The sequence below is a fragment of the Gobio gobio genome (genome assembly GCF_949357685.1).
Source record: "Gobio gobio genome assembly, chromosome: 2".
NCBI lineage: Eukaryota > Metazoa > Chordata > Actinopteri > Cypriniformes > Gobionidae > Gobio > Gobio gobio.
The window spans coordinates 47,970,926-47,998,678 of record NC_137098.1 but is presented as its reverse complement, the minus strand read 5'-3'; the positions used below and the strand labels follow the sequence as shown (position 1 = coordinate 47,998,678).

The 27,753-nt window shown below is 39.4% G+C and overlaps 2 protein-coding genes across 6 annotated transcripts in view; one reads left to right on the top strand and one right to left on the bottom strand.

The window, feature by feature from the left end:
* Nucleotides 1–7,790, top strand: part of mindy2 (MINDY lysine 48 deubiquitinase 2) — a 31,192-nt gene extending 23,402 nt beyond the window's left edge. For both annotated transcript variants that reach the window (XM_079845668.1, XM_079845667.1), the window contains 2 exons: nucleotides 3,151–3,336; nucleotides 3,584–7,790. In XM_079845668.1, coding sequence (XP_079701794.1) covers nucleotides 3,151–3,336; nucleotides 3,584–3,748 — 351 coding nt within the window. In that variant the 3' untranslated portion in view covers nucleotides 3,749–7,790. The remainder of the gene's footprint in view (nucleotides 1–3,150; nucleotides 3,337–3,583) is intronic.
* Nucleotides 7,791–7,908: 118 nt separating this feature from the next.
* Nucleotides 7,909–25,582, bottom strand: sltm (SAFB-like, transcription modulator). 4 transcript variants are annotated; one of them, XM_079845627.1, is made up of 20 exons: nucleotides 25,383–25,582; nucleotides 24,604–24,691; nucleotides 24,467–24,522; nucleotides 20,187–20,214; nucleotides 18,534–19,104; nucleotides 17,874–17,917; nucleotides 15,238–15,344; nucleotides 14,946–15,095; nucleotides 14,683–14,798; nucleotides 14,422–14,579; nucleotides 14,226–14,326; nucleotides 14,082–14,138; nucleotides 13,818–13,960; nucleotides 13,561–13,741; nucleotides 13,343–13,467; nucleotides 13,075–13,248; nucleotides 12,529–12,855; nucleotides 8,812–8,947; nucleotides 8,570–8,730; nucleotides 7,909–8,450 (listed from the first exon to the last, which is right to left on the bottom strand). In XM_079845627.1, exons 1-20 carry the CDS (start codon nucleotides 25,515–25,517, stop codon nucleotides 8,354–8,356), a joined length of 2,955 nt encoding a protein of 984 aa, XP_079701753.1. In that variant the 5' UTR covers nucleotides 25,518–25,582; the 3' UTR covers nucleotides 7,909–8,353. The 4 variants fall into 4 exon arrangements, with proteins under 4 accessions (XP_079701753.1, XP_079701754.1, XP_079701755.1 ...); XM_079845628.1 differs by having other exon boundaries at nucleotides 8,570–8,727; nucleotides 25,383–25,576; XM_079845629.1 differs by having other exon boundaries at nucleotides 18,534–19,050; nucleotides 25,383–25,576.
* Between the last annotated feature and the right edge of the window lie 2,171 nt (nucleotides 25,583–27,753).

The following is a 27,753-nucleotide window of genomic DNA, read 5'->3' as shown; positions in this document are numbered from 1 at the left end:
TACGTTCCAAAAGCTGTATGATTTTTATTGTGGAACCCAAAAGGAGTGTTCAGGCTGCAGTAAAGGAGGATGGAGGGCATCTAGTCGTATAAATATCTAGTATATAAATAAAATAAATATATAATAAATACACTGTTCAAAAAATTGGGGTTTTGTTTTTAAAGAATTTAGTACTTCGATTCAGCAAGGATGCATTGTTTCTATTCATCAAAGAACCATGCAAAAAAAAAATTTGTTTTTCCACATAAATATTAAGCAGCACAACCATTTTCAACATTGATAATATTAAGACATTTTTCTTCAGCAGCAAATCATCATATTAGTGTGACACTGAAGACTGGAGTAATGATGCTGAAAATACATCTTTGCCATCACAGAAATGTTACATTTATATACGTTTATATTTAGAAACATGTTTATGTGGAATATTTTGTTATGTGTCACCTGAATGTATTTGAGATTTTCTAAAGCTGAAGCTGAAATGTTTATTTTTTGTGATATTGACCTTGTGTTTGCCATGTAAATAGCCTCGATGCTACCATAGCATTAAAATTTAATAAACAAGTTACATTTTAAAATATTAAATAGAAATGTTACCCAATATTAACATAGAAAACGGTTATTTTAAATTGTAATATTTAACCATATATCTGTCTTTTACGGTATATTTTATCAAATAAATGCAGCATTAGTAAGCATAAGATATTTCTTTTAAAAAATTACAACATCTTACCGACCGCAAACTTTTTAATGTTACCAGCTATGTCGTAACGTAACATACAGTGGGGAGAGCAAGTATTTGATACACTGCCGATTTTGCCCACTTACAAAGCATGTAGAAGTCTGTAATTTTTATCATAAGTACTCTTCAACTGTGAGAGACGGAATCTAAAACAAAAATCCAGAAAATCAAATTGTATGATTTTTAACTAATTAATTAGCATTTTATTCCATGACATAAGTATTTGATACATCAGAAAAGCAGAACTTAATATTTGGTTTAGAAACCTTTGTTTGCAATTGGCCCACCCCTCCATACAGATCTTCTCCAGATCCTTCAGGTTTCGGGGCTGTCGCTAGCAAAACGGACTTTCAGCTCCCCCCAAAGATTTTCTATTGGGTTCAGGTCTGGAGACTGGCTAGGCCACTCCAGGACCTTGAGATGCTTCTTACGGAGACACTCCTTAGTTGCCCTGGCTTTGTGTTTCGGGTCGTTGTCATGAAGACCCAGTCACGATCCATCTTCAATGCGCTTACTGAGGGAAGGACATAGTTGGTCAAGATCTCCCGACACATGGCCCCATCCATCCTCCCCTCGATACGGTGCAGTCGTCCTGTCCCCTTTGCAGAAAAGCATCCCCAAAGAATGAGGTTTCCACCTCCATGCTTCACGGTTGGGATGGTGTTATTGGGGTTGTACTCATCCTTCTTCTTTCTCCAAACACGGCGAGTGGAGTTTAGACCAAAAAGCCTATTTGTGTCTCATCAGTGTGTCTGGATCATCCAGATGGTCATTGGCAAACTTCAGACGGGCTTGGACATGTGCTGGCTTGAGCAGGGGGACCTTGTGTGCGCTGCAGGATTTTAATCCATGATGGCGTAGTGTGTTACTAATGGTTTTCTTTAAGACTGTGGTCCCAGCTCTCTTCAGGTCATTGACCAGGTCCTGCCGTGTAGTTCTGGGCTGATCCTTCACCTTCCTCATGATCGTTGATGCCCCACAAGGTGAGATCTTGCATGGTGCCCCAGACCGAGGGAGATTGACCGTCATCTTGAACTTCTTCCATTTTCTAATAATTGCGCCAACAGTTGTTGCCTTCTCACCAAGCTGCTTGCCTATTGTCCTGTAGCCCATCCCAGCCTTGTGTAGGTCTACAGTTTTATCCCTGATGTCCTTATACAGCTCTCTGGTCTTGGCCATTGTGGACAGGTTGGAGTCTGTTTGATTGAGTGTGTGGACAGGAATTTTATACAGGTAACGAGTTCAAACAGGTGCAGTTAATACAGGTACTGAGTGGAGAACAGGAGGGCTTCTTAAAGAAAAACTAACAGGTCTGTGAGAGCCGTAATTCTTACTGGTTGGCAGGTGATCAAATACTTATGTCATGCAATAAAATTCAAATGAATTACTTAAAAATCATACAATGTGATCTTCTGGATTTTCGTCTCTCACAGTTGAAGTGTACCTATAATAAAAATTACAGACTTCTACATGCTTTGTAAGTAGAAAAACCTGCAAAATCGGCAGTGTATCAAATACTTGTTCTCCCCACTGTATAACATAATATTAAAGCTATAAAAGTAGTCTATATATTATTGCCTTCTACCATAAATTCTGGTGCATTCGTTATGCAATGCTGTCATCATCCACTCCCAAGCCTGTAGCACTCCTGTCAAAAAAATAAAGCCTGCGTGCCTCGATCGCCCCCCCCGTGGCTGGTCCTAGTATAGCTCCTAAACCCCACCTCTCCATGTATTAGAATGGACGCGAGACACACCAAACAATTCAATTACACTTCAAATAATTGTTTCCTAAAGATGGTTTCTGTCATTGTAGGTAGTTTTTATTACGATGATTTCATTTCAAGTGTTCGTTTTTTAAATAAGCTTAGTTTTGGTCAGTTATTTGATGCTATAAAAACGGGGGGGTGACGTCATGATTGACAGCTGAGATTGACGGCTTCTCTGAGTGAAGTTGTCACCAAGGCACTAACAGACTTTTTTCGGGATTTTGGGGAGGAGATTGGAGCTTTAGCTTTAATTTCTACATTTCTATAACTGTTTATTTCACACCAACATAATTAATTATTCTGCATCTGTGAGAGTGTGGACGGGATTTTGATAATCGCGCCTCTACTTCCTGCTCTCGACTGCGCAATTCCGGTCCCGAGATCGCTAATGCGCAGACTCGGCCCCAAGATGTCAGCGCCGCGTGCGGGCCTACGAAAGCTTCAACTCTAGTCAGCGGAAGTCAATGAAGTCGCTTCATCCATATTTTTTTACGGTCTATGATCCACTCGTTCAGCCCGGACAATCTGCTAAATAACTCAATTTGTGTTTCAAGAAAAAAATGTATTATATGGGTTTTGAACAACATGAGGACTGAGTAGATGATGACACAATGTAACTTTTCCCCCTTTGTACGTGTAGGACTACCTGATGGCGCTGTCTCTGCAGCAGGAGCAGCAGGCCTCAGACCTGGGTTGGGAACAGATCCCAGAAGGCATCAGTGATTTAGAGCTGGCCAAGAAACTGCAGGAGGAGGAGGACCGCAGAGCGTCACAGTACTATCAGGAGCAGGAACAGGCGCAGGCGGCAGCAGCTGCACAGGCACAGGCGAGTTAATAAACTTGCATTCAAAATACTTACATATTTTTAAATGCACTAATGCATTTTAAATGAGCTTTCAAACGTCACAAGAGAGAAGTCTGTCATTTCACTAGAACTTATGACATTTTTATGCAAAATTTGGTCAAAAATGAAACGTTTGCATGGCTGAATCGTTTACAATAAGATAGAGTGAATGTTCATTTAGTGTCAAGAGTTCAAACAAGAGGTTAATTTGTTCTTCTCCTGTCTGCAGGGACAACAACCAGCAGAGGGTGCCGACCAGGTGGATGGAGCAGCAGCTGCTGGAGCCTCAGCAGGGGGAGCCACGGCTTCTCCGAGCCCAGGAAAACAGCCCTCTACTGGGGAACGCAAACCCAAGAAGGACGCCAAGGACAAAGACAAATGCATCTTGTTGTAACGGCAGCGGACTACGTGCAGCGCGAAACGGGCAGCAGTGTAATTCCAGTGGCTCTGCAACGCATCTCCCAGTGTGAGGTGGAGAGAGAACGAGCAACGGAGGTGAAGCGTGACGGACTTGCCATTCTCAAGCCACTTGTGCCTGACTTTAACCCTCGGTGTTCTGAAGATGCAGACAAGCAGAGAGGGGTGTCACTACAAGGACTATCACTACATCTTTCGTAGAGCTGGCCAAATGTTCTCAGCAGGAAAACCACTGCAGTGCACTATATTTGTGTGGGGTCACCAGGGAGGGTGGATTTTTTTTTTTTTTTTTTTAGTAAAACAAGGTAATGTACACATAGCACTAGGCAAAAAATCCCCCCATCCCTAAAAAAGAAGGAAGAAAAACGGCACCACTTTTTTCATTATACAAAGCATTTTTATGTGGATTTCCGTTATTGCTGTTGTTTATAAGCTATTTTATACAGGTTTACCCGTATATATGCATATGTAGATTTGTTGTATTGGTCCGTTTCTGTTGTTTGACTGAAGGATATCCGAGATCTTTTAATGACAGGCCGTTCACATGAGCAGGTAGCAAGCCAACAAGTCGCTTGGCAAAGGTGATGTCTCAGGACATGATGTAGGCCACCGTAGTTCTTTGCTTGGCAGTCTGATGCCAAATTTTACAATGTTTATATAGTAGGAGTCACCTCCATTTTAGAGAGCGTAGTCCTGATGAAACAGATTCATTTAAAAAGGTTCTCCTTTTTAAGCAGTTTAAATTCCATTTGGTTACATAAATGTGTCTACAAAAGATGCCAACAGGACATTTACTGTTAATATCAGTGACTGACACTACTATTAATGTACATAGCTGTAATCATTAGGTTATTTAAAAAGACATGGCCAATTTTTGCTTCGCCCCAGCCCTTTTACATTTCAGCCAAAAGTCTGGTTCATATTTGCCTTATGAAGTAATTGAGTTGGATCATTGTTCATGAAACTTGGCATTGTTGAATGAACGTTATTGAGCGGTTAAGGAAATCGTGTGTTTTATCACAATGGTTTGTGTTTTCGAACAATATAATGGGCCGATATCGATTCTGAAATCGGGAGAGCAGGTTGTCCGATGAGATTTAACACTTCTGTTAATCGGCCAGGTGATCACCGTTTTCACCCAATGCCGAAAAATGGCTAAACATTGGCCAAAAATCGAGCTGACCGATATATCGGTCTATCGCTAACTACAGCTATAGTTTTCACACTCTTTCATGTACATTGTACATACTCATATATGCTATATGGATGTAAGGTAGGAAAGGATTACTCAAACCCATCCTGTTCCAGTGCTGCCTCCTGAGAGACAAGGTCTTTTCTATCCAAACATTCCAGCTATATGCCTTGAGCTGAGCCTGAGACTCAGAGAAACGCTAAGGTGGGGCCATTTCCCCTAGTGTTCTGCTCTCGCAATGTACGGATGAACAACTCCTGCATGTAGACGAGCTCTCGACGGTGTAGAGTCGTAGAACAGACAGTTGCCCAGTGGTTACATGGGAGCACTAGTAGAATCTGTTTATGCTAGTCGTGGGCTGGAGCTGTTCCTTTGACGTTTGGTCCCTCAGGGGCCAATACTCTCTGTATATAAAAAGCCTTACAATATTTACAGGATCTTTTATACTGACACAAATAGGTGCAAGACAAGACTGAGACAATCTGTAGACCTTACCATAGACAGAAAACCGCACAGGCCTTCACAGAAGGAACATATCCATGAGTGTCTTGCAAACAGTTCGACGTGTTTTAGCTTCCTTGGTAACGGATATCGATTCAAACTAATGTACAACACATGGTTTGATTTGAAATAGTCCCCTTTGTCGAGGTCCGTTCACATCGAGTACGATCCCAGACAGCAGTGTCGGCCCATATCCACCCCACATCTGGTACGCGTGGGATCCACATGTCCGGATCCGGGCAGACACAATATTGTGTTGCTGTACAGATGATAACGATAAATACATTAGCGTCCACGCCAACGGATAATAACGTTCTCTTTAATATAAGCGCACGTGGCACTTGCGTCGCTTGTCACGTTAATGCCCGAGCTCTATAAAGCTGAGTGGATTCTGAGTTAATGTTTTTTTCTTTCATTGATCAGCTGAAAAACAAAATTGCTCTGATTCCAACTATCGTTATAGTTATTTTCCTTGACATGAACGTTCCTTTAAACTTTATAGCTGTAACCACCATTTCAACTCGTAGGATTGGGCTTGTAAGACAAACTATGCCTATTTTTGAAGTTGTTGTTACGTGAGGTGAATTAGCTGGCGTACTAATATTGTGTTTTGCCAGAAAGTGCACAACAGTCGGTGTTTTCATGTTTTTATTGTTCCCCCAGAAGGTAATAGCATTCACACTATCATTTCACACTACACGAACTATAGATTTAAATGAGTAAATATCAGTGAGCTTTGCGACTGCTGTCATTCGGTAGGAAGCGCAAGCTTGTTACTATAGAGTTGGGAGAGAAATGTCTTTTCTAATAGTTTGTACTGAGGTTATTGCGGTGAAATGAGATATTATATATCTGTAACTGGTAATCATCCATTTTAACCAAACTTGGGAGAAAAAAACTATTATTGTAAGCTGACGCTCATTTCTGATTCAGTTAAATGGTGAAAGAGTCAAATACTTACTCCACTACTGTTACACTTGCAGGTCAGGATAAATATGGACATTCCAGGGTGCTTTTAATCAGTGGCATGTCTGATAAAGGAGTGATTAAGGTCAACGTGCAACAGACTTCTCCTGCACATATATGTACCCACTGTGCATTAGCTTATGTCGTTTGTATTGATTGCCAATAACTTTATTCTTCTGTGATGTGCTTCAGCTTTAACCATTTGCTTCTAAAATGGTCTTGCTAACTGGAGATGTGTGAAATGTCACAAGACTTTACGTTAGTGGGATAAATACTCAAATGTCATATTTATAGAGAGGGGGGAAAGTGGAGTTTGTGGGTGCAAGCTCTATAAATTAAAAATTAGAAATCCCATTTCAAAGAGAAGATAGATGGAAAATGGCTCGAAATTGTCTAATATAGTTAGCTAAATATATATCCCCCCCCCCCCCCCCCCCCGAATAATATCAGTAAATATTCCAAGGCCTTGTCTGCTTAGATGGCCATTGGTGTGTATAGGTCATAGACCATTTGAGTTATTTATGCACTGTTACATTGAATGCACTAGATGAGAAATATACCTCTTTTTATACACAATTAGAATCAGCAGATTTTTGTCTGGTTACAGCTGAACCAGTTTCATAACACCCAATAAATACCATGTTTTGCAATAAGGCTTATATTTATGGAGCTATATTAAGAACTGAACATAAGGACCTTTCTAATGGTTCAGTTTCACTCTAAATGCTGCCATTTACATTTTATTTTCCTTGCCCCGTTTCCAGATAGAAAGGGTTTGCAAGACTTCTCATGAATATAATTTGATGTTTCATATCTTAGTGCCATCAATCGATATGGAAAAGAAATCTGCAACTGAAGAGAGGGCTTCTGATTGAGTTGACACAGGGCATTACCAAGGGCGATTCAAATTAATGAATAATTTTCTGAATTTCAATGAAATGCCACACACACACTACGTGCTTTTCTGCTAATGATGGGAAATGGAAAGGTTTCTCTTGGTACATTTGTCTTGGAAGTTTCAATTTTACTAGGTCAGTCCATAATGGAAATGCAGTTGTGATGCATGTTTAACAGCTGAATACATGTACTCCTAAATCATTTTAAGAAACAGTCCCATTACAATTTCTATTTTATATCCTTTATACGTGTATATTTACACAAGAGATTTTAACTTAGCAAAAAGAAAAGGACAAAAAAAAATCAGGATATTATAAGGGTCAACCTTCCAGTTTGGGTAAGGTTCATTAAAAGACCAAAAACATTTATGTAGCCCAACAGTGTCAAAAAGTAGATGGACAATTTTTCTGTAACACATGCCTTAGATGAGGGACAATATGTCTTATTAAAGGAAATCTGGTCAGTGAGTGTGTGTTATTCTTCTGATTGTCATTCAGTCTTCAACTAAAGTTTTTTCTTCAACAGACTCAACTGTGGGCAAGTATTGCTGTACGTAATACAAAAGCAAACTACACAGAGACTGTCATAATCCACATAATTTAATATGAACTTGTAGAATCATCATTAACAAAAAAAGAAAAAAGGATCACATTGAAATGTTAATGGAATTACAGATGTGTCCAGTGCTACACACAGTAGTCTGCCAAAGCATATGAGAGAATCTGGAACAGGAAGTTAAGGTTATCTAAACACACACTGTTTAAGAAATAAGCTGTACAGTTGCACCTACACTATGTCAGGAACATGTATGTGCACAAAGGTTGTTTACAGGTCACCAGAGAACAATTCAGGAAAGAAAACCCTACATGTAAAGCCTTTTACAAAGAACAAAATCAAAGTGGATCTTTACAATTATCTCACGGCTATAAGCTCAGCCAATTAAAAACATCGGAAATTCAAAATTTTAAAATAAAAAAAAAGGAAACAAAAAAAGTATTTATATAGTTTGCGGTGAGGAGTCAGATGCTAGAACCTTCCTTTAAAGGGCTTGAATCCTCCGCTGCCACCAGCCATGGGAACATTAGTGATCTGCACAATTCTGTTTAAGCCAGTGGAGGAATGACTGCAGAAAGACACATAATCAGTATGCATGCCGAGTCAACAACGTCTTCACCTATTGTTGGTTAAAAATAAGAGATAGATCTGATATAAATTTTAAAAAACAACAAGATTGAAACAAACCTGGAGTGTGGTGCCATCATGCCGGGCCGATTGTCCCCCATTCGACGATTATCTGTGAATCCTCCACTTTGTGAGCCTGCTGCCCCGTGCCAGTCTTTCCTGGGGCCCTGCTCGCGTCCGTGCCGCTCCACCACCACCTGCCTGCCACTGCCAAAGTGCTGCTGTGGTAAGATGGAGATTTAGTCTTAGATTTGCAGACCTGCAGCAAAAGTAATGTGTCGGAGGCATGTCATGTACTTCACCTGCTCTCCCATAACCACAGGTCTGCCTCCGTCTCGGCTGTTGAAGCTGGTTCTGCCACGGCTGGCTGTGGACACCCCTCTCATGGCGGGTCCGGGACCTTCTCTGCTAGGACGCTCTGGACGCATTCTCACGGCTCTGTAATAGTCAGCAGCAATCACTGGTTACCAGCAGCTCAATGAAAGTTAAATTAAATTAGAATAAGACACTATAGGCTGTTACCAATCAAATTAAATTATTTACACTGAAAAATTACAACTGCATTAAATAATGTTATGAGATTATTTTAAATATTTTTTTAATATATACAAATAAGAAATGTTGGAAAGATGGAACTAAACCAACAGTAGGTGGCGGCAGGTGACCGTCTTAATGAGTGAGTCATTGAGTCGATTCGTTCAAACGGCTGATTCATTCAAGAATTAGGCTATCGTTTACTAATAGGTCATTGAATCTTTGATTCAACCAATTAATTGAAAACACTGAATCATTCAGTAACACGCTGTTGCTGTGAGATGTGTTACGTTTCTGTTGTGATCTTTGTTTGGAGCTATTTTCGCTGCTGAAATAGAACAAAAACAGTCCATATTGCATCTAAAATGTAAGTGACTTAATGTTAATTAATTGTTTATGGAACTGGCATATGAAATCAGCATCATTTTCAGTCGTGATGGTATTCAGGAAAACAAAACTCTTTGTTAGTGTGAAGTTGCTTAACTGTATCATATGTTATAAATATAAAAACTACACAATTTTAACCGTGTATGTTAACTGAGTTTCTTTGTATGAGCAGCTCATTTGTTTTCGATTTCCTCCTCGAGAGGCTGCGCAAGCCTCCACAGGACAACCTTGTTAACGTCAGTTCGTTTTATATTATCCACTATCGATCTCCACTTACACTAACTGAATGCAGAATCATTATTGCACTTTGGTGATTCCCTAGTTATTTTTTGTTTTGACGTTTTACTCAGGATACTTGTCCGTCGGGCAAGTAAAATTCTTTTTCACTTGCCCCTTCAAAAAATCCACTCGTCCCGGACAAGCGTTAATGTCGAGCCTTGGTGCAGTTTCACAATGTCAATACAAGGTGGCAGTAATAGATTTTAGGCCAGGGAAACATTGACATGCCAAGAGCAGAACGAAACAGCGCTACTTGAGCACAGCGCAACTCCCAAGCTCTGACTGAGTCTGAACAAATGTGTTTACTTGCTGAGTGTCTCGATCACACGACCACTAAACAGCCAGTGAGAAGTGTTCGTGCTCGGCATAGAGGTCTCAGGTACAATCTGCAGATCTCCATGTGATTTCATTTAGTTTAAAGCCAGTTGAAACAGCGCTGACGTGCTGACTTTATTCAATTTCCACGGTCACAGGTTTATGACATTTATTATAATGGGTTTGTGAAGATTGCTTTAAGCTTACTTAAATTGAAAGTAATTTTTTTACTTGATAACTCTCAATTATACTGTAATGTTGAATGGCTAAAACTAATGGTTACAGTTACAAAAAACTTTCATAGAGACATCAGTAGTAGTATTGGTATCAGAGATCCTGGCCTTCTGTCATAAAAAGAGGCCATAAATATAAAAAAATATATACTTTTATACATTAATTTGGAGATTGAATGTGAAGTTATTGCAATATAAATGAATATTTAAAAACGTTAATGTTCAGAAAACATGCGATTTATAAGTTAGTTCTTATCAATTGACAGCAATATTATATAATAGAAAAGGAACTGGCACCCAGGTGTCCACAACATTGAATTGGGCCCCCTTTTAAAAAAGTTTGGACACCCTGTTCTAAACAGTCAAAAACTGATTCAATGAGCTAGCAAATTATTTGATAACTTGTGAGTTCAAGACTGATTTGAGATGGGGTTTTTTTTTTAATGAAAAGACCAGGGGCCTCATTTATAAAACTTTGCGTAGGATTTGCGTCAGAAGTGGCGTACGGATGAAACATAGGACGTGCGTACGCACAGAAATATTCGGATTTATAAAACCGCGCGCACGCACATCCTACGCAGTTTTCCCTTAATAAATCACAATCAATTCTAAATGTAGCGCAGCTTTTGCGGCTTCATGTCACACACCCATAAATAGTCCGTGAAACGCCCACAAGTTAATATTCATCGATTGCGAAATCATGGCAAACACAGAGAGGAAATAAAAAAAACTTAACTTCACTCAATGTGAAGTAGAAGTGATCGTTGGCGAGGTGGAAAAGAGGAGAACAATTTTGTTTTGGAGGGCACAGTGTGGGCATTACTAATGCCAAAAAGGCACTTGAGTGGCAAAAGGTTGCAGACGCTATAAATACGTTATTTTATCAAAAATAAAACTAAAGCCATATGCATGAATACCATGATTCCGTAGCTGATGAAGAAATTACTATGAAAACAACCTTCCCTAGTGGACAATTAATACATTTATCTATCCATCTATAGATCTCTCTATCTCTCTATCTCTCTATCTCTCTATCTCTCTATCTCTCTATCTCTCTATCTCTCTATCTCTCTATCTCTCTATCTCTCTATCTCTCTATCTGCATCTATATCTGCTCCGCCAGACGGACACATTGACGAGAATATCAGTTTTGTACATTATTTCGTTCTGTTGACCATATTATTTATGATGAATTGCATAACATGGCCATATTATTGCAGAACATATTTCACTTGTGTTAGTTTGCATTTCAGTTGTAATTTTCGTTTGATTTTGTTTGTTTTACACTGCAGATCGATCAAACGGGTGTTCGTGTAGGCTGTTCATTGTAAGACTTGCTTTGTGAAGTTATTTATGAGAGGCAGTATAGCCATTTCTTTTACACAACGTTCTACAGTTTCACGTGTTTCTTCCATCTGCCGACGGTGTCGCCATTTCTCATTTCACCCGTTTTTGTGCGTACGCCTGGGTCAGAGCTTGCGTGAAGGACTGCACATTTTCCCATCAAGTTTGCTTTTTATAAATACCAATTATTGCGTAGAGAGCGGCGTACGCCTTCTTTTGTGCGTACGCAACGTTTATAAATGAGGCCCCTGGGGCCTCATTTATTTGCGTAAAATTATCCTAAATGTTTGTACAACAGTTTCCGATGTGGTCCTATGAATAATTTATAAGTCATATGCAAAAAAACTTTACTTAATTGCTATCTTAATTGCTGATATATGAGCGCAAAGTTTGCACACATGCTCTTCAGTTGGCATATGCATTCCTCACTTTTGACGCAAGATGAAATGTCCAATATTACATGCTTTTATAAAAAAGGCTGGTGGCTATATATTAGTTTTTTCCCCATGCCTTTGAAAGTGACAAAAAGCTCTTTTTTTTTATGTAAGGGCAAAAATGCCCCATAGTGCATTTAAAATGTATTCTAGCGGAGTGATGATTCTTTGTGCGCATAATTTATACCTACTTCTGTATTTGATGACAATGCGTTTTTTAAAAGGAACAGTAATAATTGTTTTTGTCTTAAAATTTAATGAAATGATCATTAATAATCAATTGTAAGAGGCAAATATTTCCCCTTAATAAAAACTAAAATTAAGAGTACTGTTTTGTCCACATCGATGGAACAAACCTGATGTTCAAATGTTCAACTGCTAATGTAATCAATTGTCATGAAAATTATTTGATTTATTTTTCAACAGGTCCTGAAAAAGAATTTCAATTCATAACACTAGAGCAGAGGGAGCACAGACAGAAGCTCATCTGTACCTGACATCTCCTTGTTTCGTATTCATTCCCCCATCAGTCTTCCAGCCAGTGTGGCTGCCGTCTCTGGGGGTGCGGGAATGAGCAATGACAGGAGGTGGCGCTCTGCCTCCAGCTGGGCGATCAGGCATGGACACCTGCCTGCGCTCATCACGGTCACGGATCTCTCTGCGATCGCTGTCTCGGAGCTCTGTGCGAGGTGGAGGTGGTGGCTCTGCTCTCCGCACGGTTTCAAAGCTGGGTTTTGGATAGCGGTCAAACCCAGATCCTTCTCGGCGCGGAGCAGGACGATTTTTCTTTGCATCAGGTTCATTGTCAAAGCGGTTGCGTCTGCAAAATAAAGAAAGAAAGATTCATCATTTGCAGTTCATTCACAACTTGTGCCATATTTGGAAATTTGGCAGGTTTGCATTACTATTTTGTTCTCCCTTGTTGTCATTTTAATAAAAGCATGTGTGGAAAAGTGCTTTTTACAAGGCAAAATCAGTCTCTTCTCCTTCCTGTCCTACGGTGTAGGAATTGGGAATTGCATTGTTCATGAATGCCTACCTATCAAAGTTGTTGGACTGCCCGGCTGATGTCTGTGGGTATCGGTTCCGGTCTCTGGGGTTGAAATCATTAAAACGATTCTGTTGTCGGCTGTTGTAGTCCCCACCTTGACTGATCCGCCCCTCTGGCTGTGTTTGCATCTTTTTTCCACTATTCCAGTACGGCTCTTCCCTCCTGCACATACAGAGATGAAAAAACTGTTAACCATTTTGAACCATAGAGATCACTAGACCCCAAGAATGAATATTTAACAGTATTGTTTGCACACCTCTGGTCAACATCGCGTCCCCTCTTTAAGTTGTTTCGTTTCTCCTGCTCGTAACGCAACTGCTCCTGCTGCCGTCTCAGTTCCTCACGTTCACGAGCCAAACGCTCTGCTTCCTTGCGCCGCTCCTGCACACATATAGATTTTTGGAACATCAACATAAAGACAAGAAACAAAATCCCTGCTTTGAGTTTCCGAGGGCAGGTATATAGTAGTTGTACCTGCTCTATACGGATCCGCTCCCGTTCCAGTCTCTCTCTCTCCATGCGTTCGCGTTCGAGTTTCTGTCTTTCCACCTCCAGTCTTTGGCGCTCTCTCATTAGGTTCTCCCTCTCCTCACGCTCGCGCATAATACGGATGCGCTCCCTCTCCCGGCGCTCTCGCTCTGCTACCTCACGCCGCCTGGATGTCACACCAAAACAGCATTATAGACTGCGGCTCAAGCACTTTGAAAGAACCTAAAAGAACGTACACCTACCTGCGCAGTTCCATAGCCCTGCGAACACGATCCATCCTGACCATGCGCTCACGCATGCGCTGTTCCTTCATCTTCTCAAATGGCAGGATGTCTTTGTTTCCGCCTTTGTTGAGCATGGGGCGTCCTTTCTTCATCATCTCCATCTGCAAGTATGTTACAAACAACAGGTCAGACAAAATACTACAGACAGAGAGTACATAGTCTTACTAATTCAGATCCTGTTTAAGGTCGGATGTGTCTTCTCAGAATAAAGAGTTAACCAACCTCCTCAGGTGGTATGAACCATCTGGGACGTCTGTTCATTATGTTAGGTGGACCAGGCTGCAAAAAACATACACAATCAGATAACTTGTACTTCATAAAAACCTCTCATGATAATACAGTTTATAATGAGGATGTCTGCAGTACCTTCTCAAACCTTCCACCCCTTCTGAAAGGAGGTCGAGATTTATTGAAGTTTTGCTCTCCTTTAGTATGGTTGATAACCATCATATTACCTGGACTCTTTCCTGTGGATAGGAAGTGATGGATACAGATATTAAAAACACAACTATAAAGTCTTCTCAAGTTCTCAGCAAGTGTATATAACCAAATCATAACATACGTCCATGTTTCTTGTCATCTTTCTTTGCTGCGTCAGCTCCTGAATTGGAAGGTGCATCAGATTTGTTACTTTTGGGGTCCTGTTTTTTTGCGTCTTTGCCGTCCTTCTCAGAGGGTTTGTCTGATTTCTTCTCCTCCTTCTTAGATGAAACTGGAGTCCTATTAATTAAAGAGGGAAGGAAGGAAAGAAAGTATAACCAGTGCAACGAAACACACCTCCCCTTAAAAGAAAGGAAAGATTAAAATTGGATTACAAACTTACTTGCTAGAGGTTTTCGCTCCAGTTGGAGTGCGTTTTTCTCCAGAAATTTTACTGGAACTGGTCTTATCTTCTCCCTCTTTCTTTGAGAAGTCCTTTTTGAACGGGTCAGTTTTCACCTATGAGGATGATACCACGAGATCAGAGATTAAGTATGAAAGTAGCACTTGTTTTCACCAAAGCAAACACAACTGATGTTTGCAAAGCCTTAAGCCCTTAAGCACGTTGAGTATCCCACTCTAATAGCACAGTGGTGAAGTTCTTACCCTATCCACAGATATCTGTTGTCCATGAAGTTCTGTGCGGTCCAGGTGAGAGATGCACCTGGCCACTTCTGCACTCGACGACATGGTAACTAGTCCATAACATTTGGCTCCCGGGCTACGGGCATTGGTGACCACTTTGGCACTAAAAACCTATTTTGAAACGATATGTAAATCATTTTTTCATACATTTGAAAATGCCTTTTTGTACATTTGAACATTACGATCCCTAACAACATCACAAACACGGCATTTAGAAGCTGGTGCTAATGTACAACACAGAAAGAGTCGTTACCTTTCCATATTTGCCAAAGAGGTTCTTCAGATCAGCTGCTTTGGTATTGGACGACAGGCCACTCACCCACAGATTGCGAGTAGAGCTGGTACTACTGCTGCCACTTCCTAAAGACAGAGAACAAGTTTTAGAAGACACGTCGCTACTTAAATGACAACTTGAGCATCAGAGCATATTAACTTTTTAAATAATTATATTTCTAATAGCATCATGGAGATTTTTGCTGTTCCCTAAAAACAGTATAAAGCCCTATTCGGATGTTAATTGTTTCTCAGACATTTACAAAAAATTAATCTGGAAAATTATGTCTTATTAATTATACTGTTTAAAAATATGAAGCTAGACACCATGTTTGAAATGGTTTTCTGGCTTACATTTTATGATGTCATTTTAAAAATATGGAAATTAGCAGAAATATGTTAACGCAGCCTCTTATTAACATGAGGTACTGCTTGGTTTATGCTTTTAAATGTATATAATTGTATACAATACATATTTTAAAATTGTCTATGCTAAGCTATGCTAAAAGTGCTACCGCCAGACCCAGAGATCAGCTGAATGGATTTGAAAATGGTAAAACTCAACTGTTTAACTCTAGGAGAGTTGGAAAATGAGCCCATTTTCAAAAATAGTGGCATGTTCCTTTAAATTACCACACGACATTGGTGTTTGTCAAAATATAATAAGGGGGATTTTTACATGGGTGGTGGGAGAAAAGCACTGACATTCTGGATTCGGACGGCAATATACGTCCCCATGAGAAACAGGGCTTACCGAATAGGGCTTAATACTTAGGTTTTATCATCACCGGCTGCTGTATAGATACTAGGGTTGGGTACCGGTACACAACGGTACCTTTTTCGGTACTTTAGGGATGTTTACATCAATAACTGTAAAGAAACTGCAAGTCATTTTTAGAAGTGTTATTGACATTATGCTAGAGCTGCCCTGGTCGCTGTCTGTGATGTTTGTATACTGTAATATTTACTAGGGGTGGCACGGTACATGAAAAAAAACCAAACCGTTCGGTTCGGAGCGTGTCCGTCGCACGGTTGACACATGCGCAATGTATCCTCGTGCCCGTATGTTATCTCAGACAGCGGGTGTCCTTTTCGCGCGAAATAAGAGGTGTGTGGACATACAGTAAAATAAAGTAAAAGTGGAGTGCTGCAGGTCACGTCACGTGTAGAAATGCAAGTGGGAGAGATAAGGAAGGCTGCCCGGAGTTGGAGGATGCGCCAGCGTCGTATAGCAGGCAGGACAGATGCAGTGCGTATAGAGAGAGCGGTAGCCACGCGCACCCTGTCTCGCGCAGCTGAACCGTGGCTCGTGTATTGCAAATACAGACAAATATTGTAATATCTCTGCATATTGCAAATACAGACAAATACCCCTGTCTGTCTCATGCTTTGATTTATGATGGGCAGCATATATATGCTGCAAATGCGACCGTGTTCCCCTCTGTCTCATACACACATGCATATAACATGTTGTATAAGTAGTTCACATGATAAATGTAACATTTAAAAGTGAAGATATGCTTCTAGTTTTAATAATTTAAACATGCCTTTGAAGTTTGGGCGAAAACTTCTGGCAGTGTTGTGTTTTCGTGTATTTTATTTTTCTTTTCACAGCGCTGGATGTCATATGGTGATTGTGAAACACACGGAACACTTCATTGTGAAATTTGTTAATCAGGTCAGCTGAATTAAAGCCACAGTGCATTGTTCTGATCAAAATTGACATGATTAACATGATTAATGTTACGCCAATGTGTCGGACTCGGTAGACAGCCAGTTAGGAAACAACTTCTACATGATATAACAATTGTGGATGATTAAGCTATATATCATATGCTGAAGTAAATAGTAGGCTACTGGCTACTTAATTTAAAAGCTACTAAAAAGATTTCCCACACATGATGTGTTGTGTATTTTCTGGTAATCAAATGAAGAAAAAATACATTAATTTAATTTATCTTTGAATTTAATTAAACTTTTTTTGTCAAACAAAGTGCTGCACAACTGAGCTTTATACGGTTAAAATTAAAACATGAAGAAAAATAGTAATTTATTACTTAAAAATAAAGTTGATAATTTATTATTATTACATTAGTGTTAGTATTATTATTACACTGAGACGGATCTAAATTCTACTGTACAACAGTAATGTATTTGTCAAGTTAGCTGAACTTTTATTGTGACGGGTTGCCGTGAAGACCTTTGTGTGTGTTTATGACATGACGGTAGTTTTTCTCAAATAAAACAGTAAAATGCTGATAAAATGACTCTCAGTGGCTCTGGAGATGACTATCGTCCGTTCATGTCTTCATATGAGACGGCAGAGATGGAAACATGCAACCGACACACGCGAGTGTGTGTAGTAAACCGCTCGCATACGGCATTCATTCGCACAGAGACACGCAGGATTCTTATTTAAATAGTCTTTTTGCTGTTTAATATTCACAGACACTAGTCTATCACCAGATGTGTTCTCAGGAACCGAAATTTGGTACTGACTGATTTAATCTGAATCGGTACTAACCCTAACCCTTAAAAGTACCAAGTTAGGTACCCAACCCTAATAGATACTCCTGAAATTCCAAAAAACAACCCATTTAGGGAGACAAGTCATACCTTTTTCATCTTTCGTAGTCTTTCCGTCTCTGTCCTTTGAAGAGCTAAAATGTGAATATTATGAGAGCAACAAGAAGAGAGAAATACTTCAATGAGTACCAGAGCACGAGAAACGATTGAGCACCGAGGTACATCTTCAAATAAACAACAAAGATTATACAAATGTTTGGTGCATTACAGAAAAAGGAAAAGAACCAAAAATCCCCATAGGCAAGGCTTGCACTCGGACAAAACTCCAATAAGGCTTCTTTCTCTTGCTTTTCCACAGGAGCAAGGTGGGTCAGGTTTTCTGCCAATTTATTCCCTTGACCAATGACATCCTCAGGAGGGTGTTCAACTTCAGAGAGAATCACTTCACTGGACTGACAAACCCCTCTGACATCACTGGAACTATTGCTCTTTTTTAACCCACAAGTAGGGACTGGAAAAGCAAGTGCTGGAAATGTGTGCGTAACAGACGGGTTTTCAGCTCCTCGTTTAACTCCAATTACCAAACTCGAAAAAATGGTAAACCAAACCAAAAGAGCAAACCAAAGGCAGGGATTAGGTACAATGAACAACTGGTTATGAAAAAAATCTTGCTGCTACCCACAATGCTGAGTTCTTATTGAGCTGGAACTTGGTAGTAGTATCTTAAAGAACTGACATAGAAAGACAAACCTCTTTGCTTGACCTGTTGCCCCAGTTGAAGAGGGGCCTTTCTTCCCAGAATCCTTTTCCTTGTCTCCCGTTTCTCCTTTCTTCGAGGTCTCCCTGCTGTCTTTCTTGGTGGCATCAGACTTCAGCCCGTCATCTCTCTTACCATCCTTGTGCCCATCTATCGCTTCAGTCAATGAGTCTGTCTCCTGCCCCATCTCAGCAGTGGCCTCAGGCTCTTCACATCCTTTGTCTGCCTCAGAATCTGGAAGTTTCACATGTTTACCTGTTTCCAGGAGGTCGTCGCCATCCACATCCAGTGTGATGGCATCTTCAGCCTGGATGGTGACAGATATATTGTCATCTTCAACTTCTTTTAGGGGTTCAGGAGCAGGTTCGCTCTCCATGGCCTCCATCGCTGGGACTTCAGGCTCAGCTTCTCTCTCTGCCTCAATCTCCACATCAGGATCGGGCTCAGGTTCCGCATCTGCCTCAAGATCAGGCTCCACTCCTGGCTCAGCCTCAGGCTCTGCAAGGCCATCTTCACAGGAGGTTTTAGAATTGTCACGAGTAGCATCATCAGTATCAGTTACATCTGAGGGATTTAACAAGCATAAAACATGGCAAAAAACACATTGTTTAACATTCACATCTCCGTGCTACGTGACCTAGAAAGTACAACAAAGAGCAAGTTTAGTGTTAGTGGTCATCGAGGGTGAGGAAACCACAGGTATACATAAAAACACATTCCTTAGAGAACAACGAAGAGGTTGAACAATCTTCTCGCTACGATGAATAGCAGCGCCAATGACAATATATCTTGGTCCACATTTTGAAGGTTCCACAATTGGGTGACATTGACACTTCTCTGCTTGACAGGCGTGCATTCAGTCTGAGTGAAACTGCATATCTAGACCACAACGTAAGTCCTCCTGCCAGATGTCACTGGGCTTCTTGTGGTCACATCGAGGCTCTTCTTTCAAACGTTTCCGCTGACTGTCCATCTCAGTTTACAGCTGATGGAGGCGAATCAAAAACAGGGTGGCAAATCTTCTCTGATCCAGAAATCTGGCCTTGTTTACAGCATTCTGTCCAGTAACATGGCTAAAAATGGATGTCCACTGAGCTGCATCCAGTCTTGAGTTCAAAGCACAAGCAGTGATGTTGATGCCCACTTAAGCCATGTCGGCTATATTGCAGTCAGAAAGAAGTGTCAAGACTTTGGTGAGCCAGGTTAACATATGTTCTGACCAGTCAAAGGCACGCAGCCTGTTGCCATCTCCATTTCAGGAGGTAGTCCAGACTCAACAGAAAGAAAGAGGTGGCCTGCTGAACCTTTGGTGGTGTTCTGAACAGAGGAAACTCTCTGAGATCGAGTGGATGAAAGGCTTCCTCTTGCTGATGAAATGTGGTGGCAGGGTAATGTGCTCTTGAACAAATTAGATGATGAAATTAGGATTATCACTGATGTTAACACAAATGGTGAAGCGTTATCTGTCCTTTGATGCGGCACATGGTCCAGATGGAACGTTTTAATGTCTGTGAATTGTTGCAAGACCCTTGGCTAGAACGTTGAGATTGAAAAAAAGCAAAAGAAAACGAAAACAAGAGAAGTCCGACCTCTGAAACCTGGAAAAAAAGTGTTACGTCTCCACCCTAATGAGTGACCAGACATACCTTTTTCGGATTCCTCTTCCTCAGTCTCCTGAAGAAAAAAAAACAAGAAACTATATAAGCATTTGTGGATGTTCTAAAGAATGGGGGAAAATTCATCATTGATACTTACTAAACAACAACAAAAAAGTCAGCCAATATTATTATCACAAATGGTATTTGCAGAAACATGCACTTCATCGTAGGGGTGTGATGAGATTTCTTGCCACAAGATATGTTATTAAAATGTGATATTTCTCGTCGAGGTGAAAAGCTGTCTCCCAATATCAGCTTGATGGAGTTGAGTTTTGTGGCAAAACCTTTGTTGTGCTTGTCTTTTACTTTATAGCTGTCATTTACTGCATATGATAAATAAATAAATACATTATATATATATATATATATATGTTGTGCTTGTCTTTTACTTTATAGCGGTCATTTACTGCATATGATAAATAAATAAATAAATAAATAAATATATATATATATATATATATGCTATAATTCACATGCGTGGAGCGTTATCAGTAGCTTGGTTAATAAACCCCATCTCTGCATATGATGTTGGTACCCAAAGTTTGGATTGCTTATGATGTCTCGGAACGCTACATGCACCATTTCTCCAGATTTGTAACAGAAATCATTTATAAACCTATGCCAACACAGGAGAATACATCAGTATGTTTCTAAATATGCAAACTGTTATTCATAGCAATTTCAAAAAATATATATAAATAAAATAGTATAAATCATCAAACCACTGATATATATAAATTACTGGATTGCTCATGGAGTTGTAAACTGCCATCTGGTAGTGAAGCCACCGGAAGTGTTCGAGAGGCAACCTTACGATTCCCGTATCTGCAGCGTATCAGTCACACATGAATACTTTTTAATGTATGTAAATTGATTGATACTTTGTTATCTGTAATGTTTATGGTCTTTTCGGGCAGGATAAATGATCGTTAAGATGGGTGGTGTCTACTCTACAGCATACTTTTGGGTTGGGTACCGAATTACGACGGTAATATAGATTCACATTAAATCAATCAGTGCCAAATTTCGGTACCTGAGAACACATCTGATGATGTAAACTAGTGTCTGTTAGGGGTGGCACGGTACATGAAAAAAAAACGAACCATTCGCTTGTCTCGGTTCGGAGTGTGCGTTGCACGGTTGACGCATGCGCAATGTATCCTCGTGCCCGTATGTTACCTCAGACAGTTGGTGTCCTTTTCACGCGAAATAAGAGGTGTGTGGACATACAGTAAAATAAAGTAAAAGTGGAGTGCTGCAGGTCACGTCACGTGTAGAAATGCAAGTGTAGAAATGCAAGTTACATCTTCAAAGAAGTTGATAATTTGCAAATTTTTAAGCCTTGCCAATTTAAATATTCAAGCGCACATAGATGAGAAAGTGCCCGCGTCTCTCAGTTTGGTACTTTTGGCGCAGCACCACACATCCTAAGCACGCCCAGAACGCAGCGTCTCAGAGCGCGCAAATACGCTTTCACATCTTCCTGAGCTTGCACAGACACAGACATGCCTGTCTTGTCGAGTGTCATCGTAAACATAGTCGGTTATGTCTTAAGTGAACTTAAACATGAAATTTGCCAGTCATCGTCAGTGTTTTTGGTCATTTTTACAAGTTTCATGACTCAAAGAATATTTTGTTGTATGAATATCTTAACATGCAATATATCAAAATAAAGAACAGACCCTTTGCTTTATTCTAGCTTCATGCATTCTTGTATATTCATGCAATCAACTCTAAAAGAATGATACATCTCTTTTATAACAAGCACTCTTGACAATGTGTGAATCATCTCGCAATATAATAAAAAAATAATAATAATAATAATAATAATAATTTATATATATATATATATATATATATATTTCAATCATCGTATGCACATCCGTATCGCAAATGTGGTTATTTGGTGATGTAATTAAATTAGGGATGACAAATCATTTGTAGGTCCTAATATTAATTAGATAATACTAGCCTGATAATAGGGGTGTAACGGTACACGTATTCGTCCGGAACCGTTTCGGTACAGGGCTTTCGGTTCGGTGTACGCGTGTTTCCGAATGCAATCTTTAACAGTCAGCTTGTTTTAAGTGCGGAACAGACTTCAATCAGAGTTCCCACACAAATATATTAAGTATTCAGTCCATTTTATCATGAAATGAAAACGATAAATGCCATTTTGACGCTCTTTAATGTGGCGTGATTGATCACTGATCACAGTTCAAGCGGCCGCGTGACTTGCAAACGTGAACGCGATCGATCATCTCTTCCTAAAGAATAAACATGAATGTTCATATGAAGGTATGTTGAGGATACATTAAACCTTATGTCACGTATCATATATGTGGTGAAATAGCTCAATCAGTTTCAACGGCGGAAAGACCTCAATATAACTGCTTGTAAACTAAACACTGTTTAGTTCATTCAGCGTTCACAGCTGTTAGTTCACTAGAGAGATGAACTCTTTCGCTTAATATATGCACTATATTAGCCTTTATACTACGGGGCCGTTGAATGCTTGAATCTGATTGGCTGATGAACGTTCTGAGGTGTGCAATTATTTTCTGGGAGACGCACAGCGAACGTAGTTCCAGGCAGCTCTCTTGACCGCATTACAGTTCCATATCACTTCGCATAGTTAACTGTAATAACGGAAATTACAGGACTGAAAAACAACATGACAGACGATTTTCCTAAAGTAAATCTTAATATTTACGGTGAATATAAAACGTTCAACAACTGGGCGGCAGCAGTATTAGACAGTCCAGATGAAAACCAACAGACGGAAGCAGACACCAAAGGCAAGCTTTTCTGTCTCATTACTGAAATCACACATGCTCGCACACGCACTACAGTTTGCACAGAAAGGTGTCAGCGCTGCCCTGACGATTTGATCAGTTCGCCTATATAGTGGAGCAACTTAAAGGCTACACGTGACATTTGTTCACTAGCGAGGTAATAACAGCTGTTTAGAGACGCACAGAGGCAGCCTAATTCACACAAGCACTCTCTCTCTCTCTCTCTCTCTCTCTCTCTCTCTCTCTCTCTCTCTCTCTCTCGCTCTCTTTCTAATAACTTTATTAATAACTGCAGTAGAATGCTATCAATGGCTCAAGCCTTCGTTAACAGCTTTAAAATGACGTTTCGGAACTAACAAAAGAGCCATTGGATGAGACGCGGAAGAAATAGTCCTACTCACAATAGCGATTTAAGTACAAAAACCGGACGAATCCCTTTAAATATATCTTCGGATCGATGTCTTGAGGTGTGGTAACCATAGTATAAGCGGAATAATTGACTCCGGGGCGTTCAATTATTAGAACAATAATGCACACCCGAGGTGTAACGGCCACTCCGCTTCGCGTCGTGACCGCATCACCACCTCGGGTGTGCATTATTGTTCTAATAATTGAACGGCCCGTCGTCAATTATTCCTTACATATATTCATTATATTCTACTTGACCTGTAAGTGATGTCTTGATTATTTCATGTTTGTTTAAAGAAAGCTGTCATGAAAATGACAGACACTGTGTATAAATGATTATATTTCAACAACGAATTGGAGAAAAAAAACTTTTATAATTAGATTTAGAAGTTATTGCAAAAACTGCCTAATGTGAAGTTTACATGTTTGCATACTATGTTATTTGAGTGTTGATTATTATACCTAAAATAAATAGTAACTGAATTTAGGCTAATAGTTTGGGCTCTGTTGTTAACCTTTAATATTATAGTAAAGTGCAAGTAAGGGTGCCCTATTTAGTTTCTAGTTAAACTTTTAGTTATAATTTAATTAATTTAAGGACAGACACTTTTTTTTCAGTAAACTGCTGTACCAAACTAGTACCGAACAGTGACTTCAAAACCGAGGTACGTACCGAACAGTTACACCCCTGTACCGTTACACCCCTACCTGATGATAATAATAACAATATTAATAATAATTTAATACATTGATGAGAAAAATGAGCCAAATATCATCTTGATTTCGTCTAAGCCTAAGGCATCAGCGATATCGCTGACTATCGTCAATAAACAATATTATTGTCTATCAGCACAACCCTAGTTCATATACATGCAATTATGAAAAAGACTATGAATTTATCGAACTGTGAATTAAAAGGTTATTACACATGTAACAATTTGAAAGCCTGTAAAAATTATCAGCCTAATGCAATATTTTTGGAGATTATTAATGTTTTTATAAAGGCGTACCCAACATTCATACTAATACATTAAACACATTAGTTTCAACACTTGGTCTTTATACCTTAGATAAGGATTCCTCTTCCATGGTGGTGTCAGCATCCAGGTCTGTCTTCTTTCCTGAGGATGTGCAATAAAGCAATTTAGTCAATTTGTGAGAAAGAGACATTGTAAATTAAAGTTCATAGAGTGAAGATTTACCTTTAGATTTGCCGTGTTTTCTCGTGGGCGTGTCAGCTGACATGGTGAGCTCAATGTTGTCTGGATCACCACCTTCATCTTCTATCGCCTGCACACAAAAATGCATGACCATTCAAATTCCAACATGGAATGTCTTGTAAACGACAATTCAAATCACTGTAATTGTGTTGCAGAATGATATAAAAAAGTGTTTAGTGTGAAAGTGCAGTTCTTAAACACGGCATGCAGAAGGTTTGAGCAGTAAAAGACATAATTTTGGTTAAATAAATTTGGACTACACGCCACCGAAATAAAAGTTCTACACAATGAACGATAATAAAACTGACCGGTGAGTGCTTAGCTGTTTGCATCTCACAAGCCTTACTGATTCATACATAGTAACATGTATATTTACTTATACTGTTACACATAACATTGTTACATTTTATACTTCAAATGTAAATTACTTCACAGCACAAAGACTTTAAATGTAGATGGCGAATTGGAAGTCGAAGCAACTGATCGGCGCGCGTGTGTGTCTGCATTCGCTAATAGAATTTAGCCTGGTTAGCAAATCCTTACATTACAGATTCGTTTCTGAAAATGCTATTAAACATTTCACACAAATTCAAGTTCTCTTAAACTTAGTGTCCAAATGCGGGCATTAAATTTGTGTTGTTAATATATGCATTACAAAAGTGTTTGTATGAAAACGGCTATGCTAACTGACTAGCCAACAACCTAGCTCGCGAGCGTCTGCCCACAGGTCATCGTGATTAACCTTTTTAAATTAAAATTACCTGCTTCAGTCTTGCGATGAGTGTATTTTTTACCCCAGTAATATCCAAATTCCTTCTTTTGAGTTCAGATTTTAGGTCTACCACACGTAAATCTGTAATCTTCTTAGTCTCCGCTGAAATGGCTCCCGACGCCATTTTACCCGTGTAACGTTAACTGAATCTGTGTCTGTGCCCGAGCTCGACAGCGACACACTGAAACTGACACTCCACTACACGAGCACCACAGGACATCCAATCATATACCCCTTATTGATTTTCTAATCATGATAATACAATTACAATGATACACGGATCGAAGATACGATTTTAGTTTCGTTGGCATCACAGTGTCCCTTAACCAAAAGTAATAACTTAAAATGTTACAATGCAATTTACGGTGGTTGACATATTTGGCTGAATTTTCTCAAATGTAAGTCATGGAACTTATTGGGTTATATTCTACCAACTCTTATCTATATATATATGGTTTTGTAGATTTTGCAGACATCCCAACCTGAAAAAGGTCATTTCAGGGAGGTATCCCGAGGACCCTGTCTCGCATGCGAGCTCTTGCTCGCTCTAGATTGCGGGAGAATTTAACTAATTAGCGGATATCAGGGAGCTTCCGGGAGACTTGGGATGTCTGATTTTGTCCTGAAATGTACTACATTTATTGACTATTGTCTTAGTGACTAAAATTGTCATATGGTGTGACATGAATGTTATTGTGTATTAAATTAAAAAGGGGTATAATGTGATCATGTATGCTAAGTGCGTTTATCCTGATTCTTTATCATTATTACTATATAAAAGTATAGCATTTCTTTATGTGCAAATATGTTACACTTTGCATTATTTTACTTTATCAACACTCATAGAAAGACGTTTACTTGTAATCTTTAAATATAGCCTATTTCAAATGAATTTGGGAATACCTTGTTATAAAAGTACCAAAATGCTTGTAACCTTTGCTGACACTATTACCCATCTGTCACATTGATGATTTTATGATTAATAACCAAAAAGCCTTATTATTTTTCAAAATTCTGAATGTCACACCAAATGACATGGTGTCACGCCATATGATGAATAACACCACAAGACATCTGTACGCAAAAATTTGTATTAGCTGCATTGAACAAACAACCAAACTGACAAGTGAATCATTGTTCCAGCAAAATCACAAAATTGTTTAAAACAGTGAGTAATTCTCTAAGTTTCTCTCTTCTTGATGGTGGGAGAGAATTCACTCTGAATGTTTGTACGTCCCCTTTCAGTTTTTTTTCTTAATATCTGTAAATAGACAAATTCAATCATGTACTCAAGCATTTCAGAAATACACACTGCAAAAAATAATCAGACTCATAATTTATTTATTCAATCACTCTTGCATTCAAGAGTGATTGAGTCTGCATGCATGTCTCAGTGAGTCAGTGAATCTGCATGCATACGTGAGTGAGTGAGTGAAAACTACCTCAAACTGAAAAATAAATAAATAAAGGGAAACATTTGAGTGACAAAATGCTGTAGTTTAACTTGGATTCAGCTTGAAAATGGGATAGTAGGGAAGTAGGGATAAGGGATTTAAGTGATTTAGAGCACCGAGGAACAAAGCCAGATACAGGTTTAAGGTAAGTTTCTGTCAAACAAATGATTGTATTAAAGGGGTAGCTATAGCTTTTTAAAAAAGCAATTTTTTGTGCAGCATGGTATAGTGCTTTGTTCTGCACGAAAATTATTTTATTTCAGAAGGCAAAATCCTTCTTTTTATACCATAACAGAAAATGGTCAGTTATAATCTACACATCTTGCAGAAGTCGTTTTGACACCCAGAGACCCTAAAGGGACCTTCCATCTCACTTCCCAGTATTCCGGCCATGTCCTGATGTCACAGTCTTTTTGGAACGGGATGGCCATTACACCATCCAGAAATCTATCCATCCATTGCAGCACAGCATTCATCAGTGAATAAACGTATTTAAAAATGAGTCTTCAATTTCTGAACCCAATGTTAATGTTTCTCTTTGTGATCTTTGGTTAGGGGTGGCAATACAACTGCCAGCCTGCGTGGAGAGGTTCTTGGGACTCCAGATACACCAACAGCTCTACCTGTTTGCTGCTAAAAAAATATATAAGATATTTTGAAGAATATGGGTAACCAAGTTGATGGGCTGTTTGTACCCATATTCTTCAAAATATATTTTTTTGTGTTCAGCAGAAGAAATACATTTGGTTTGCAACAACCAGAGAATAAGTTTGTCAAACAACCTAGAAAAAAATTGTGTAAAATTAAACAGAGAGTGAAACTAAGGTGTTTCTCCTCATGCGGGCGAATGAAGACAGTGAATAAAGATAATTTCTGCAGAACGGGGCGGGCTGTACATGTCGCTTC

Bases quoted from the DNA above. Each gene is read 5' to 3' on its own strand.
- sltm (XM_079845627.1), bottom strand. From the start codon at position 25,517: ATGGCGTCGGGAGCCATTTCAGCGGAGACTAAGAAGATTACAGATTTA. The intron at 20,215-24,466 runs GTATAAAGACCA...TTTTTTCTTCAG, and splicing joins AAGAGGAATCCTTATCTAAG to GAGACTGAGGAAGAGGAATC. The intron at 13,468-13,560 runs GTACAACTACTA...ATATGTGTGCAG, and splicing joins AGCGGATCCGTATAGAGCAG to GAGCGGCGCAAGGAAGCAGA.